The sequence below is a fragment of the Serinus canaria genome, chromosome 4 (genome assembly GCF_022539315.1).
Source record: "Serinus canaria isolate serCan28SL12 chromosome 4, serCan2020, whole genome shotgun sequence".
In the NCBI taxonomy this organism is placed as follows: domain Eukaryota; kingdom Metazoa; phylum Chordata; class Aves; order Passeriformes; family Fringillidae; genus Serinus; species Serinus canaria.
The window spans coordinates 44,993,353-45,011,425 of NC_066317.1; the positions used below are offsets into that span (position 1 = coordinate 44,993,353).

The 18,073-nt window shown below is 35.8% G+C and overlaps 1 protein-coding gene across 7 annotated transcripts in view; it reads right to left on the minus strand.

Moving 5' to 3' along the window:
• The window catches only part of FIP1L1 (factor interacting with PAPOLA and CPSF1), a 36,805-nt gene that overhangs the window by 8,896 nt on the left and 9,836 nt on the right, over window positions 1–18,073 (minus strand). For 3 of the 7 annotated variants that reach the window (XM_050973686.1, XM_050973681.1, XM_050973680.1), the window contains exons 7-14: window positions 17,871–18,001; window positions 17,522–17,590; window positions 15,250–15,359; window positions 9,517–9,610; window positions 8,375–8,528; window positions 3,135–3,161; window positions 2,519–2,573; window positions 2,132–2,187 (exon numbers count right to left, since the gene is read on the minus strand). In XM_050973686.1, coding sequence (XP_050829643.1) covers window positions 2,132–2,187; window positions 2,519–2,573; window positions 3,135–3,161; window positions 8,375–8,528; window positions 9,517–9,610; window positions 15,250–15,359; window positions 17,522–17,590; window positions 17,871–17,918 — 613 coding nt within the window. In that variant the 5' untranslated portion in view covers window positions 17,919–18,001. The remainder of the gene's footprint in view (window positions 1–2,131; window positions 2,188–2,518; window positions 2,574–3,134; window positions 3,162–8,374; window positions 8,529–9,516; window positions 9,611–15,249; window positions 15,360–17,521; window positions 17,591–17,870; window positions 18,002–18,073) is intronic. The other 4 variants (XM_050973684.1, XM_050973683.1, XM_050973682.1 and 1 more) reach the window with 3 other exon arrangements.

The following is an 18,073-nucleotide window of genomic DNA, read 5'->3' on the forward strand; positions in this document are numbered from 1 at the left end:
GACAATATTTGACAGAATACAAAGTTCTAACAAAAGAGACACCAAAATGAAAACCATTCTACACTGGAGACAATGTAACAGATGCCACATACATGCATTAGTATGTGTTAGTAAGACTGCTTTCCTTATGATACTCTGCATGGCTTTAGCTGTACATCTATTTTACCTTTTTGCTAAAACACAATTAAATCACAGCTAAAAAAGAATTATGTGTAAAGCCAATGTTTATTAATTCTTTTCTAAAAATTCTTGAAAATACAACAAGCTTCCAACGCATGAAAGCAAACATTTGATAACTGATGAGGATCCTTACAATGTCAAAAGTACTGCTTGTTACTCCATGAACAACTTCAAGAAACTGCGAGCCATTATAAAATGTCACTTTGTATATCCGTGCTTAAAACTCCAGAACATTTGGGAAGATATTTACTGAATATTTGATCTGTGCTGAACATCACATATCTCAGAAACGGACAAAACTTTCCCCACAATTTCTTCTCTCACCAGCTAGGGTTCAAAGGAAAAAAGAGCAAGGCAACAGAATTTAGCTGAAAGAAAAGGCACCAGGCATGGGGCAGGATGGCAGACATGCTGAAGGCACAGGTAGTGAGTGAGTGGCAACATGCAAGGTCCTGCATCTGCGTGAGGGCAGTCCTCAATGTGGGTACAAACTGGCGCGGAACTGATTCAAAGCAACCCCGCAGAGAAGGGCCTGGGGATACTGGTGGGCAAAAATTAAACATGAGCCCAGCAGGGTGAGTTTGCAGCCTGGGAAGCCACTTGTAAACTAGCTGCATCAAAAGGAAGAGTGGCCAGCAGCTTGAGGGAGGTGGTTCTTTGTATGCCCTCGTGAGACCCCACCTGGAGCATTGCATCCAGCTCCTGGGACCCCAATACAACAAAGACATCTTATAGCAGGTCCAGAGGAGGGACACGGAAAACTATCAGAGAGCAGGAACATCTCTCCTGTGTTGTTCAGGTTGTTTATCCTGGAGGAGAAAAGGCTCTAGGCACACCTTATTGTGGCTTTTCAATACTACAAAGGGACTTATAAGAAATAAAGATGGAGAGAGGCCTTTTGCCAGGGCCTGTAGTGACAGGACAAAGGAATAAGGTTTTACTCTGAGAAACAGTAGGTTTAGATTGGACATAAGAGAGAAATGCTTTATGATGATGGTGGTGGGGCACAGGTTGTCCAGAGAAGTTGTGGATACCCAACCATTAGAAGCGTTCAAGGCCTGGTTGGACAGGACTTAGAGCAAACTCATCTAGTGAAAGGTATTTTTGCCCATGGCAGGGAGGCTTGAGATAGATAATCTCTGATGATTCCTTCTAACCCAAATAATTTTATAGTTCTATCTATTTTATCTTCTTATTTTCTCCTTTGGGTCAAGAAGCTAAGTAACAGTTCAAAACTCAGCATACATTCTGTGGATGCACACTTGGTGGCACATGATGAAGCTTTTATTTTAGTTCACTCTTATTTCACTTTTACTGAAAAAAACACAAAGTCAAGTTTTCCAGCATCAGATTTTTTTCCCATAACAGTAATTAAAAAAAAAATAAAAAGAAAAAAAAAAAAAAAAAAAAAAAGAAAAAAGAAGAAAAAAAAAGACAGACTTTGCAATAGTACAGCGGAAGGTTATAGTGTCTTAGACAAATGGCTTTTCAAAGGAGAGGTACATCATCAGGATTTCTGAATGATTGCTCTTAGTAATTAAAATTGCTTTTCAAAGGAGAGGTACATCATCAGGATTTCTGAATGATTGCTCTTAGTAATTAAAATTCTGATGATATGTCAACAGTACTTGTTCTCCTGCTTTTAAATCCTTGAAAAATTCTCCCTGACTTGCAGCCCATATTATGGTATATAATGCTTCATAATCACTGTTCTGCAAAAGCAGCAGGAAAACATATCCAGTATACAAATTAATAAGCAAAACAATAGTATTTACCAATAGTAGTTAAATTTGCAGCAGCATGTATTTATTTACAATGGTCAGCAATGAGTTTTCCTAATGAAATACTGACACGACCTGTTTAGTCTTCTAGCTAAAATCCTCATAAGCGTGTAAAACAATTTGATATCACATGCTCAAAATTTCCAAAGCCAGCAAGCTTCCTTACTTACCACTGCCATATGAAAATGCACGAACAGGACGACCATCATAGCCAGAAGAATGTCCACTGTGGAACATACACGCAAAACCAGTTTCAGCATGTTAAAGATACATGTTAAAACTCAGCTTTAGCAACAAAGCTACCTCCTTCAATACATAGCTACATTTATATCATATATATTATATAAAACTAGTAAGTGGCCAAGTAACCTACTCAAAGAATATGCTGAGAGGTGAGACTAGTAACACTTCTGTAAAATTATTCTAAAAACCTGAAGCTGTCTCCCCTTTCCCAAATGTAAATCCATAAAACAATGGGCAATGCAAGAGTATTATTCATTTATTTCAGTTACAGAATACTGATAGATTGCTTAGTAAGATTTCAAACAGATAATCACCTGTCTATTGTGGGTATGAGGGAAGGTGGAGGACCGCCAGGTGGTGGTGGAAAACCTGTAACAATAAATTGGGTAAGGAGGGGAGAAAGTAAAAATCTATCACCCATAAACACATAAAAGAACTAGGCTAAGCATACCATGGCAAATAAATCCCAGAGAGAACGATGAAAAATTGTTTCCATGTAAATGGGTTTTATTTTGTAAGACTAAGAACTATTTTCAGCTTGACAAAGGCAAAACATGAAACATATTATCAGTGCTTCAAATTAAAACTTGATCATTCTTAAATATACGGTGATATAAAAGCATGGGCAAATTCTAACAACACTTAATAAACAACAATCAAAACTATTTACTGCATAGCTGACTAAAAAATATTTTAAAGAAAAGAAGGAAATATACATCTAGAAAACTGGCTGATTAGGTCTACTAGTCAACAGCATTTTCATACAATTTTTCTTCTGCCCGGCATCAAAATAACTGAGCCTACATATGCACATATAATTTAGCACACATAACCCTTTATCTATAAAATTGAAAGAAGTTGGTAGGTTGCACATCAGTTAAGTTTTGAACTCTTAACCAAATGTGGAAAAAAATTTCTAAGCAAATTTACCTGGTGGTGGCACTGTTATTGGTATACCTAAAAAGACAACAAATATCAGTTATAGTAATAGTTTCTTAGCTGTCAATCTGAAACGAGACTGAGCTTTCACTACATACACGGTCAAGAAGAATGACAACATATTTTCTGTGTCCTCAGGTCAAGATGTCACATTAATACTGATAAAATTTTATACAAGCTTTGTGAAATCTAGCTTTTGATTTAAATTCCTATTTTTAAGATCTTATTTATTTAGGAGCAAAACCAGTGAAGAGTAACTCTGGGTCTCAAGGTTAGAATTAAATTCATAATTCTAAGATGCTTAGTATACAGAAGGAAAGCAACATCCCATAGACTACATTTGCTTTATTTTACATTCCATGGAAGGAAATGCAATTGGCCTCTGACCTTCAACAGCTTGGCACAGGAAACAGGAGGTCCACATGAACAAAGAATTCAGGCAGCAGTAAGCAATACAGATGTCTGAGTCAATGCTATGACACTGCAGTTCATCATTCATTTGCTACTGGAGGGAAAAAGATTGGTTTTTTCTCTATTTTCTTGTAGCTATCTGAGGAAGGAGCAGCCTTAACAGAAACATGTGCAGGAATTACTCTAACCTGATTTTCAGATCTAGCTAAGCTGTTATGAATCTAACTAAAAGCTGAGAAAATTGTTCCCAACTAAATCAGCTGACCTCACAAAATAAACTGCACCAACATATAAACCTACCTTACTGACTATGTAAGGAATCTTGATTACAAGGTAAAAATAATTTGGACGCTTCAAAGGTTCTTATCTTCCTATGCTTTGCAAAGAATTACTTTTACCTGAACTGAACACATAACACTGCTATATAATGAACTGGGCTAAAACAATACTAGCAGAAAATAGACTACTTCACCAGGCATAGAGCACTTTCAGTTATCAACAATTCTGCTTCCAATAAAAAGTATGTATGTTCAACCTGAGAGCTCATGGCAAAACTTTGGGGAGGGAGAGAACAGAAAACTCTGGCAAGTGTTTTCATCAGTACTGACATAACTGCATAAACATTCACACAGAACAGTACTGGCCATATGACAAAATTTACATATATCTCATTAGTTCAACATTAAAATTAAAAGATTATTGTGTGACAGCAAGATTTTACTAAATCTACGTATTTATAATGTCTAGAAATGCCAACTGCTCCAAGACTGCCTTGACAGAAGGACAGAATATGCAAGCAGAGGAACAGAGATCAATATCAAAGTTCAATAATTGTTGGCGATTTCTCTGACATTAATTCCTAACAGCATTAATCCTATAGGATTAAACACATGGTGAAACTGAGGTTTCTGTCCAATCTGGAAGATTTAAAATCTGATCTCTTAGCCAAAATGCAAATCAGTGAACTCCAACAGCCAAATTTCTGAACTGCACGAGCCATTTTGTCTTCACTGCATGAGCCGTTTTGTCAACACGCACCAACGTGCGCTACAGTTGTTAAGGACACTGGGAACCACACCATAAAATTTTTGACAATGTAACATTTAAAAGAACAAACACACCTGATGAAAATTCCTGAAAGAAAATCAAGATTAAGAACTCAAACTGCTGCACAGCCAAAGTGTTTACTATTAATCTTTTCTGGTTAATTGTTCTAATTAATAGATCCTTCATGAGCCTAAAACATAGAAATATATATATATATAATAAATGTTAGGCATTAAGGTGATTTATTAGCTCCACCTCACCTTACAATAAAAAAAGATTTCAATTGCTGCACTAAAATCAGTATATTGTTAGCACTGCAAATGGCACTCAGCACTATCCAGAGAACTGCCTGGAAATCCATCAGCTAACTCCTCTTTACAAAAAGGAAAAAATTTGTATTAAACAATTTATATATTCCACATTTACAAGTATGTTATCTTGTGCAGAATTAAAAGTAAAAATATCACCACAAGACTAAAAGCCAAATGAAAAATTTAACTTAACAACCATTCAAACAAAATTAAGACAGACTGAATACAACTAATATCAAGAGACCAAATGGCCAAATCATTTTAATGAATTGGTAAATGTAGGGTATTACACAAAAAAACCCATAAGCACTCTTTCCCACAAAAATCTTTAAGAATTTTTAAAGAGTCATGATTAATGCTTATATAATTTGAAAAGAGAAGCTAATTTACTTGATGGTATCACAAGGGAAGATAGAATCTATGTGCCAAATTGACAAAAAAATCTAAAAAGATCTAAACAAATGTTTTTCCTCACCTTCCTCAATAATACACAAATTTGACACAAAACAATACAAAAAAATCATCAGTTAATCTTCAGTTAATGGAAAAGAAATAATTTCTTAACTCTTCACTCCTTTGCTTTCTAAGTGCATGAATTGTAGTATCAGCAGCTAATTACTACTTCTGAGAAAAGACACTGAAATATTTTGTCATTTCTTGCAATAAAGAGACTACATTGTACCAGTGCAAGAATGTGGCTTAGTATCAACTTTGTCATGTCCTTACAACATTGTTGTGCTGCTGTAAAGATATATCCAGCACAAACCTAAATACTGACTTGTGTGCCAAAAGCATCCCAAATGTCATTAGTGCACCATTTTGCCTACCATGCTCAAAACGGCCTTCAGAACACTGTATACCATCCTGCTAGCTCAAGGCTGGTAAGTATTTACAGAAAATCAAGTATGTTTTACTAAAGGAAAGCAATGCCACACATGCTCTGCTTGTGGAGTAAGGAATCAAACATGAACAACACAGCCGGAGTTTAACAACATACTAAAAATTAAAAAATTAGCTGGACTGCGTAGCAGCCCTCAGAATGTAATCTGTCTCAACTTGGCTCTCTTGCCATAGGCTAAAGTAGGTCAAATTCTCTGTATCAAAAGATAAAAAGTACACACTTAGGATGCTGAACCTGAGCTGTCACACCAAACCCTAGTATACATTGCAAAGTTATGCAATGTAAGTTCAGTATTTCAGAGAAATTTCTTTTTTTCTTTAATCACAAATACATGTCACATTTTTAACCACAGATTTTAACCAAAGTACATAAACAAACTTTTAAGGCCTTGGTAACAAGCATACATGTTTTGCTTTAGATGAAAATTATACCAACATAGCAATAAACCTAGGAAACAGAAACTAGCACATACTTTGCCACAGCCAGTCATCTCCTAGGAATATGTGAGAATTTTCTACATTTGGTGCTCTGAATTGTTCCAGGACTTTTCCTCAAAAAAGATTTGAATCACAAGAGTGAATGAATACAGAACACGAGACCTAACTTCAAAGCAAGATCCTTTTTCAAAGGCGCTTTTGGAGGATGTTTTATATTTGGAATACTTATATTTTCTGGCAAGTAGTCCAAGTTTAATATTGGGTAAGTGTAGTTTTTTTACTCCTCCTCCAGTGAACCAAGGAGGGATGGCAGAACCTATTTTTGGAACAGCTTTGATGATAAAGAGCTGGCAACAGCACAATTAAAACACAGGCCTGAGGAAACTAAATCCACAGCTCTTAATCATTATTTTTGAATCTACTTGAAGTACTGAAGGATGTTCCAGAAGACCTTCTGAACAAGCCTGTGTCATAAACCTGCCTGTAAACCATGAGACTAAAGCCAAACTTGCTGGCTTGATCTGCAACACATGTGGATTTCCTTCACCTTTAAAATCTCAACAGGTGAGGGGTTCCATAAGAACAATCTAGTACCTGTATGTGACACCCCTGCACCAAGTGCCTCTGGGGTATCTGTGGGGGCGGTTCTCATGTTTTTGATAATACACAGCTTAGAACCTTGAAACCTTTTCTGAATCCAATTACAATTAAAATCACTACTTTCTAAAAAGTTGCAATACACTAAATATATTGTTTTCTCATAAAGGTTCAAATGAACCTTAAAACCACAGCAAGCATTATTGTCACATCCATCCCCTTTCCATCCTTCCCCCTTCCCAGTAAGGAAACCTCATAAAATCACCAGAGCACTACCATAATCTCACTTCAGAGACTCTATTTTTTATATTTATTAAAAAAAAAAAAGAAAAAGGGTAGAGAATTATTTCATTTCTAAATCTCTTCTCAGTTTTCTATGTGTTGTGATTTTTGTGTATAACCATCACAGAGGAAAGTCAGAGCTTGCCAGGCAGAATGAGTTAAGTATAAAAATTAGGAGGGGCAATTGAAGAAGCAACTTCTGTGAGGATTTAAACCCTATCAAAGCTCATACCAGTTGCACTCAAGTAAGTGAGTTTGCACTCAAATAAGTGAGCAATAATTCTTTGCTTCTACGTAAGAATATTAACAGAGAAACTTTTAAAATATTTCCTCTGCAAGCAGAATAGCAAAGAAACTGCTCAGCATGATTTTCAGAACAAGTCTAGCAAAAGAATTCAAGGACCAGGAGACAATAAGGAAAGCAGCTCCACCTTAAATCAGTCTCTTCTGTAGACAAATGCTTCTTTCCTACTCAAATACACCACAAAGGTTCTCCATCTATTTTAATTTCTCACTGACAGTTCTTAGTTTCTTGCCAAATCCTTTTGAACTTACTGTCTTAAAATGAGAAGTACAGGTCACCGTACCACTTGTGCAAATGGCCATGACATTTTTCCCAGAAAACTTCCATAAATGCCAAATTTCAATAAATGTTCAGTAAATATCAGTAAATTTCAAAACAGATTAATAATGGGATGAGTTCTCAAAGAGCTTTGATTCCTCTAAGATTCTCAGACACAGAACTCTGGAAAAAAACATCAGGGACTAATAAGACTTTTAAAACTGGAAAAATGGATATAGAGCAAATGCAATAGTTAACAGACTTTTGGGAATTCATACATGCTGTGAGAGAAAAGGGGAATTAGAACTTGACCTTAGACATCAGAGAATCCAACTTGTGACACAAATTCATGGTATGCCATAATTTTAGTTCTGAAGTTTGTAGAATAATGTGTTAACATGTACCTCGCAATCACATTAATAATTACTGAATTACAGAATACAGCTTCTCACTTCAAACATTTTCAAGAACAGAAGAATCAGTAGTTAGTCTTTAAGTAATTATTTACTACTTGGGATTATGCTTACTCCAAAAGTAAAAACTAAAGTTTCTGGGTTTGCCTTGCAGATACGCTTAAGAAAAGAGCACAACATGAAATTCTGAAATTCTGCACAATGCACCTCAAGAATTTGATGTTAACAAATCTCTCATTATTCATATCCTATATAGTGCAGGATATTTACCTGGTGGGGGAATCAGAGGTGGAGCAGTACTGACAGTTGGAGGGGGTGGGAGGAAAGGAGGTGGTGGAAGGTGAGTAGGTGGAGCTCCTGGAGGGAAAAATGGAGGTGGCTTGGTAAAACTGTCTACTTCAGGATTAGAGCGTTCTGAAAGGACCTGTAAAATATCAAACTCTAGTTACAATTGCTATGTGAAAAGAGTACAAGAGAGGTTTCCTCTCCTTCAGTTACTAAAACAGGAAAGTATCACTTCACATCTAAAGACCCATAGTCAGATGGTGTAAGTTCTACCTGCATACACCTATGTTTAGTGTCCCGTATTTGCCAAGGACTTTTAAAGGTCTAAGAGCACCTTACATTTGTATAACAGAAAATATTTAAAAATCAATGCTGAAAAGCATGAAAACAACCCAAGACCATAAATTACTTAAATACTCTGAGATCAGATGAAAAACACATGGTAGTGTTTTCAATATAAGCACTACAATCCTTTACTATTTCCACTGTTTAACCTCAACCTAAGTTGGTATGGAAATGAAACTGGAGTACCAAGCAACCCTGATCCTTCTCTCTAATTCTTCAGGAGAGAAGTGTGTTCTACCTGAATAGATTTAGTTGCTTTCTCAGGATAATAAAAGTCTAGACTAAAACCATAAAGACTAATCTTGCAATTTTTGGTAAAGTACTACAATATAATTAAAAACAAGCTACTATCAACTATTTATTCCTTCACACATTATTTTTAAAAGACTGCAATTCTCAAACTGCATACAAGGAGGCTTTCACTTCCAGCATTAGTGTGTGACAGAAACAGGCGGACAAATGGGGAGTTCAAATATTTATCTTTTCATCCATAAACAAAACACAATCCCATGCAGATCTAGCAGAGCCAATGCTGTCTCCTGGACTGTAAATCTGCAATATCACTCATTTCTTTTCAGTAAGAGGTAAAGCAAAACATTTCTCTTTTGAAATTTATCAAATATTACATCTTAATATATTTCAGTAACTGCCAAAACTTTACTCCTGGACTTAAAGTTACTTATGTGTTACTCATTCACATACAATGATGCTTGAGTCAGAAGCTATGGGGAAGCAAAAATGTCTTTTAGTTAAAAATAGAAAGCAAAACTGCAGTGTAAAACCTGTATGTTGCTGTTCTCATTAGCACGCCGTCGTCCCTCCACCCTGCTGATAGTGATGGTCTGTCCAATCACATCTATTGTGCCAGATATCCGCCTGCAACACAGAACAAACAGAATCAACAAGCAGAATCAAAAAAGGGGAAGAAAAAAAAAAGAAAAGGTGAGAGAAGAAAGCCTTATGGACTTCTCTCATTCTAAATGACAAAAATTCTTTCTTCTGTAGAAAACACAAAAGACTGTTTCTGAAGAACATTAAAGGTGATGCATTTGCTGAACTATGCAAGAGTACAGAACTAAACAATGCAGCAAAAAAGACTTCTTTGATAAGCAAAGACAAAAGCTGACTCTATAGCAATCTCCTTCTTCTTCATAAAATATAGTACTTCTGCTCCTCTGTTACAAAAAAAAAAAAAACCAAACAAATAAAAAGATAACAAAACTTCAGTAAGAAGAGAATATATTAAGCAGAACTTTTGAAAAAATCTAATGTAAACCAGCTATAAACTATTAATTAGAAGTAATTTCTAAACTGTACGAAACCATAAGGAAGGATTCCATGACAGATCAAACAAAGGTAAGGCAGTAGAAAAAACATTAGCACAAAACATAAACACTAAAATTCGAAGTATAACCGATCTCTCAAAATCTTCAGTAAATTAACCCTAGGGGAATATACTGACACAAAAGAAGTACTCCAGGTACCAGCTCATAAAATATGACAAGTATCTGAATGTCACCTAGTAAAATTAAAGCCTGATGTTTGTGACAACAGGAATCACTGTTTTGAAGAGAGGAATAATCTAGTATAGTGACCTTTCCTGCTTGCAGCCCTGAAATGCCAGACACCAAGGTTTATAGAAAATGTATAACTCTTATGCAGATATAACAAAATCTATCTGCATAAGAGTTATAAAAACTAGGTTGGACTAAGGCCTTGAGCAACCTGGTGTAGTAGGAGATGTCCTTGCACATGGCAGGGGAGGTTGGGCTAAATGATCCTTAAGGTCCATTCCAACCTCTTAACATTCTATGATTCTACCTGCCCTGCAGGCCACTGTTGATTTCTAAAAGAGGTTAAAAAGTAGGATTCACCTAGGTCAACTTTGTTAGATAATGAGGTATAAAAATACAGTGCTAATGGTTAAGAGAAACAGAGGTACAAAATCTGTGCCTCAGCTATAAGAGACACATTTTCACCTGTGGTTTCACCTATAAGGAAAACCACTGTAGAAAAAACCGATCATTTTTACCAAGAGCATGATATAGAACAATAAAAAACTGAAAAAAACCCTTCCTGAAATTTCCACAGAAACAAATCCATAGAAAGAAAAAAAAACCCCACATTTCTACTTTCAGAAGTTCTAGTCTTTTTTGCATCTAGTGTACTACTAACCACACAAATACAAATATTAGGGAGAACAACTGTAAATTGGAATTGTAGGCTCAGAGTTCTGCCAGACTGATAACTTGGATTCCACTTGCTCAGATACCTAGATTCCAATGCAACTGAAAAAGACACAGCAGACACTAGAGCATGAAGTAACAGTCAGATCTCTCAGAGATAATCTGAAGTTTCATAGCAGACTGCATAGTGAGGATAATACAAATGCAAGTCCTTTGAGTTTTTCAGTATCTGGGTTTAGAGCTTCCTCCTAGATGTTAAAGTAAGCTTATTAAGCACAACAGTTTAGAGTTAAAAAAAACCAAAAAACAAACAAAACCACTGCAATGGTACAAGAGTCTGAGAACATACCTTCAATTAAAGAGTATATACTACACAGCAGTATATACTATACAATGATAACAGAAGTTTAAGAAATTCTCTGGTCTTCTAATACCCCATGATAGAAGTTAGATTGTTCCAATAATCAACATCTGCTTTTCTAAACTTCCCCAGTGGTCTTGCATGGCCTTCCAGCACTGCTACACTGGGTTATTATTTTGCTTTAGGTAACTGAATTGAGAACATAGGTATTATAACACAGTTGCTAAAATCTGTGTTCTCACCATCTCAATCTTCACTGATAGTGCATTTGGTTTGAGAGTTCAAAGACAGTTGTTCTCCTCCATCACTGGTATCCTCTCTTAGTTATCTAAACCATATCCTAGAAAACTCATTTTACCTAGCTTTAGTCCTTGTGCATAACAAATTACACTCTTCTACAGCACAAAGTCCCTGCCTGGCTCACGCCACTGATCTACAGAGCTTCCACTTGGGAGTGATGTACACAGCAGAATTAAGACTCTTCCTCTCTTGTCCTGTTTGCACACTGCCAGCAACTCTTAGAATCAGCACTGAAAACACACAAAATGTCACCAACACAAGAGTACGGGGCATTAAAGCAATATCTGCTCCAACCATATTCAATAATATTAATTCTAGCTTGGGAAGCAGCCCAAACACACCACTGCAATATCAAATGAAGCAAACCCAGACAACCAATTAGTTGGTTCCTAGACATCAATTTTACTGTAATAAACAGTTTTACTTAGTTTTTTTAGATTCTGAAGTGTATACCTGTGTTTACTCCATCTCAATGAAATTATACTTTATATTTATTATTTAAATAATGCTGTATAGTGTTATGTCCACTGTTCTTCCCAACAACTGGCAGAATAATATTTTTCATAATGATGGATTTTGCCATCGTACCTGGAACTTGACAAATTCTCTATTTCCAAGATTGCAATAATGACTGCATTGAGAATTTCACTAAAAGAGCTTGAAATTGAACAAGAGAAAGCATAGATTCAGTTGCAAATGAGGCAGCAGATAACACCTGCAATCACACACAAATATTAAGTCACAGCAAGCTGGCACAAGGAGAAACTTCCACGACTCCCTAGACATTATCTAGAGTCATGATAAGTAGCAGGCAGGACTCAGTTACTGTCTCAGTGCTGCAAGCAAAGAAAGGGAAGGGCTTGGTCTGTCCCTTACGTGATCAAGGCACCTGGGATACAGATGCATTCCCAACGGATCCTCTGAAACATAAAAAGGCAAGCCACACGTGTGGGATGCACATGAACCCACAGCAGAGTTCATACAAAGTGTAGCTTGAAAGAAACATTCCAGCAACTCTGAGTTATCTCACTCTAATTAGAGAATGGTTATTTATGAGCTATTTGCACTAGGAATACCACTTCCATGGTGATTAATTCAGGAAGATAACTCAATCTCATTTGGCAAGCTCACCTTAAGATTCTACAGAGCAAAGAGAAAGAAGGGGGAAAAAAGAAGAAAAAAAGAAGACAAACCCAGTTATTTTCCAAGTTCATAGCTTCAAAAATCCTTATCCTTACCACAGATAAAATAAATAAGCTGCTTTTTGGAACACCCCATATGACTCTTCAGAATCAGACTAACACATTTGCTCAGTAGACTTATAGTATAGTCTAATATGTATGGAATTATAATATGCTTCAATATTTATTCTTTCTTGTTTTGCTTATGTATTTCATGTTTTATTTTCCTCCTCTTGCAGACAGCCTCAACTTTGCTGAGCTCACCACTAACTGATATGAGTAAGAACCAAACAGACTTACTAAAGAAACCATTTGTATAAAAACCCACTTATTTTCAAAATAACACCTTAGTTTCCATCACATAGTCTTGCAAGGCTGAAGTGGTATTTTCCATGGAAATGAAAGATCAGAATCCATTTTCTATAAAAAAATCTGTTTACAGAAAGCCATAAGCACAGATGAAGCTGATAAATAGCCCACTGCACTGATGGGCTAATTTCTCTGAAATTTCTCTGGAAATCTTCCAGCAATTTCTCAACAAGGCTATTGCAAATGCCACATGGCATAAAGGCAATTATTTTAAATTACTGAAGAGCTACATTGCTGAAAATTTTCTGCCTACCTAAAATAAACTCTTTAACTAAAGGAAGAAATTAGTCCAACCCCATAAAACACCGTCTGGTTATACAGAAGTTAATAATACAGGCACTTAGAAACAGAAAATAGTAGATACATTATGGATAAGTCATTAAAGTAGAAATATATATAATCCGTACAGCTAATATGTATTCTCATATACTCAATATATATACTCATTGAGCTACTCAGACTTCTGAACATACAGTTTTCTTTCAAAATCTCTTCTGACCACTTGGTAGAAATACCTTTTTTCACAGATTAATATATTTTAAGTAAGTGTATCCATGGAAGCAGTTATTAAAGAAGGTAAGATGTCAGTTTTGTTATTGTAACAACTTACAATTACAGTATTCACACTAAATACATACAAAACAACCTATTCTACCCACTGGAATGCACAAGCGATACAATTGTCAAAGTGATATGCCACAATGTGATACATCAAAATAAATGTCACAAAGTGACACAGTCATCACAACTGCAAATTTCCTAATTTCACAACTAAATAATCTACACCATGCATTTTTTCTACAACTTTCAACTTGACTACATTTTAATATTCTGGTCGTTAATTACTTCCGAAAGTATTTTAGAGGTTTTCTGTCCACCACTGATATGAACAAAGAATTGAAATCTTGAAATAAAACCTATTCTAGATATAGATTTGGAATCCTTACCCTGTGAACAATACATTCCAGCTTAAGAACTCTGTTACAATAAATCATACATTAAAAGCAATTCAGAAAAGAAAATTTTAAAAATAGCTACAGGGTTAGCACAAAGTTTGGAAAATTCTTCTCATTTTTGTGACAAAGAAAAACAGAAAAAAAGAACTGAAATCCACTAAACACAGAGCAGCATAACCTGATACCTCAGAGAAAAAATTAGGCTACCAGAAGGAATATTCTAGAAGCGAAAGAAAAGCGCAGGCAAGGCTATGATTGACTTCCTCCTGCCCCCCACCCCCCCGCCCAAGAAAAATACATTTGGGTGTTGAACTGACTCTTACAGGATGGAATAACTGAACACAAGTGCCTCTAAATTAGTCAAGGTACTTATGGATGCAGTGCTAAAGATGGGTCATAGCTCCCCATCTTTAATGGCTGACAGCCAAAGTGTCCAATGAACAACCTGTTCTACCTTTCTTACCATTGTTTGTAATATGATGTAATATAAGGGCTTTTAATTTGCACAGAACGAAAACTTCTGAACAGGATTGCTAAATAACTAAAGTAAAGCAGAAGCATGGATTCATCCTAAGCCAAGTGCCAGATATCAAACAGCAGTGGCTTAGATACAGAAGACAGAACTTCTTAAAGCCTAGGGCTGGGAGAAGGAGCTCAGTAATGAAATACTTTCTCTAATTTCAAAGAAAGTACAATAAAATATTCAAATATGGAGAAACCAAAGCTGCCTTGCAGGAAAGAGACAAGGTTCCAGGAATTCCTCCACTTGTTAAAAGTCATAGCTGTCAGATTCCATCTTGTTTAACTAAAAAAAAAAGTTAATTAATACTCATAAGGACCCTAACCAGAAATATTATGATGGCAAATTTAATTATAAACAGAAAACACAGAGACATACATCAACAAGTGGATTTTTGTAACTGTCTTGTTACTTGGTCCTGCTTGTTTTTCTCCCCTTTCCTTCTACTTTTTTGCAAAGAGCCAAGAAGGTAGCATAGTATTCATGTGTGATTATGCTAAATACGATAAGGATATCTCTACCCTTCTTTTTACCTGTTACAGAAACATATTTTCCTTTTTTTTCCTACGAAAATTGTAAACTTCAAAGACATAGAGGTAACAGTAGAAAGAGTTCTTTGGTCATGTGTTACAGCCAACTGACCTGTTTGTTGGAATTCCTGATTTGAATAAGGCAGGAGGAGATGTGAAATCAGGTTTGGTTGACTGCACTGCCAACTCTTTCTCCAGATTTCCAGTTCTGCCTTGCTGTACCTTCAAAATAATGTTTCATCATTAGTTTATCCTTACAAGTGCAGTAGCTCCAACACTCAACAAACACACAGCTAATACCAAATGAAAGTACAACTTTATTCAGAATTTCAAAAACTCTCACCTCTGCACAACTAGCAAAATTATGTATTTTGTATTGGTGTATTACTTAAGTACTGTGTGTGACATATATGTAAGAATCAATATGCCAGAGAATGAATTATTATAGAAGATTAGACAGCTTAAATATTTATTTTCCAAGCATTTCATTTGTATGTGAACAGACCAAACTAATTTTCTTGAAGAATTTCCTGTATGAACCAAATTACATCTTGATTTTTAAAAGGACACTTACAAAAAAAAAAAATTATAATCTTAAGAGAGATATCTAACAAGCCTGCTATCCACTACCAGCAAACCATAAGACAAGAAACTTGAATGGATTCTCCACCTCCCTCACTGATCGTGAGATCTAGTAACCACTGAATTTCTTAGTCATACCAGGAAGTCATCTCATACTCTGGGTTGTGCAAACTGCAAAAGACTTTTTATTAGTTCAGACTGAATACTTCAGAAACACCCTGCTGTTGCTGAAGTACTGCAAAATTCCAGACACTGCTTTTATTAAAGCTATACAAAACCTTTGGTTCAAGTACATCAAATATTGTTTTACTTCAGCAGCAGCAACATGTGAAGGAAAAACCTGCATAGGTTTCTCTTAAAGACAAATATACAGTGATTCAATTTTTAAAGTCACTCCCACTGTACCAGCTATACCACTCTATGTAGCTAGTTCACTCAGGCCATAACCTTGTATAAGCCTGTGATCTCACAGCTTGTAGGCAAGTGAACTACTATGTTACTGCAGAACCTCACTTCTAAACCTGGGCACATTTTTTCCCAATCCACAAAAATGCACATAAATAGTTAAAAGTCATTAAAAATTGACTTAATATTTCCTATCCAGAAATATGAGGGGAAAGGGTCAAAGTTTTTATCTGAAAAAGACTTCTACAAATTAATGAGCAATTGGAAAATGTAGGAGACGTTCTTGCTAGTTACAGGAGATTAATATAAATTACATGTAAATATAACGGAAATTACATGAGTGTTTCAGAAGAGAAGGGAAAAAAGTTAATGAAATTAATAATTACATGTAAACTCCTTTTAAAACATGACAAACTCTTACAACACCATTATTACCCGTACGATTTGATCACCAGCGTCAGTACTGAGCTGGAAATGGGGGAAGTTTTGGGTTGGACTACTTAACCTTTTTCCTTCAGAACATTTCAGAAAAGTTTGAGATTACAGTCAGTTGCAAATTGTAACTCCTACTATCCACTGTTTCTACTGTCCCACAGTACTATTATAATGATAACTAAGAAAGGTATAAAGCCCCAGAAACCTACTGATCCATTCTTGCTACAATAAATTCAAAATAATTGATTATCCTCAAGTAGCACATACGAGAAAAACACCCATCTGCAACTGGAAGTTCTGTATCCGCAATTGACAGGAGTACACAGAAAGAAACCGTTCCAAGTCACTTCAAAGACAGCTCAAGAACAAAAATGACTACTTATTAAGAATAGGTAAAATAAATAAATTATATTAAATGCTGTCATGTAGGTCTTTCTATTCTCTGAAAACCAGCATTTCTGAATGGAAAAATTATTATACGTAACTCGATTAATTGTCAGCAAAACCCAGAAGGGCAACACGAAAATACGGAAGACTGATTTTCATATCAGAGCTGTCAAGAAACTGTTAAAAAACACTGTAGTAAGAGCTACAATGCCACAGAAAAAACAAACATGCCATAATCTACAAAAGTTTCCCCACCACATCTGCAAAAATCCTTTAATCTGCACAAACGAACACACTACAACTACAAATTAACCATCACATCAAGAAAAATTAATTTCACTGGGAAATTCGTTAGTTCACCAGGCCACTAACTCACATGCTTGTAGAAGAGTGATGAACAAAGCAACACTTTTTAATCCACATTTTGTGACAAACACAGAACGTCACTGATGTAGGATGAGAATATGAAATGATGGCTGCGTCCATATCAGTTGTTCTTCTATCAGTCTGGGCTGGCATGGGAAGCAATACCCAAGAAAAATGAGAGCAACCAACAAAATTTTACTAAAATTCACCTTTAAAAGATGGTATCTGCCATCGAGAATCTCTGCACTTGGTCTTAGTTCCATAGCTTTGTCTTCAGCCTAAGTTAAATAACACATTGCCCATTAAGATACCACACAATTCTTAAATTATGGGCCACAGTCTCAATAAAGGTACAGATGCAATCTAGCTGTAGCTGTCTGTCACACTATCCACACAAACTGCCAGTGAAGCAACACAGTAACACTCAAGGTTCAGGGAAGGGAGTCAGATGCAAACTCTAACAAATGTACTGAACTGGGCAGAAGAAGCTTATGACACACAAGCAGTTTTACAGGGAAAAAAAACCAACATGTACAATACAAAGAAAGCACTATTTACCGTAATTTTATTTGTGGTTGAGGTAACTGGCAAAATTTCAAGACCCATTCGTATTCTCTTTTGTTTTTCACAGTAAGCTTTCCAGGTATCTTCATTGAAGCCATAGTTAAAATAATCTGAGAGATCAGCCCCTTTAAGTAGAGAAGCATAGGTTTTTTAGGACATTACAAAGTTCATCCTTCCTCCACTAAACATATATTCAC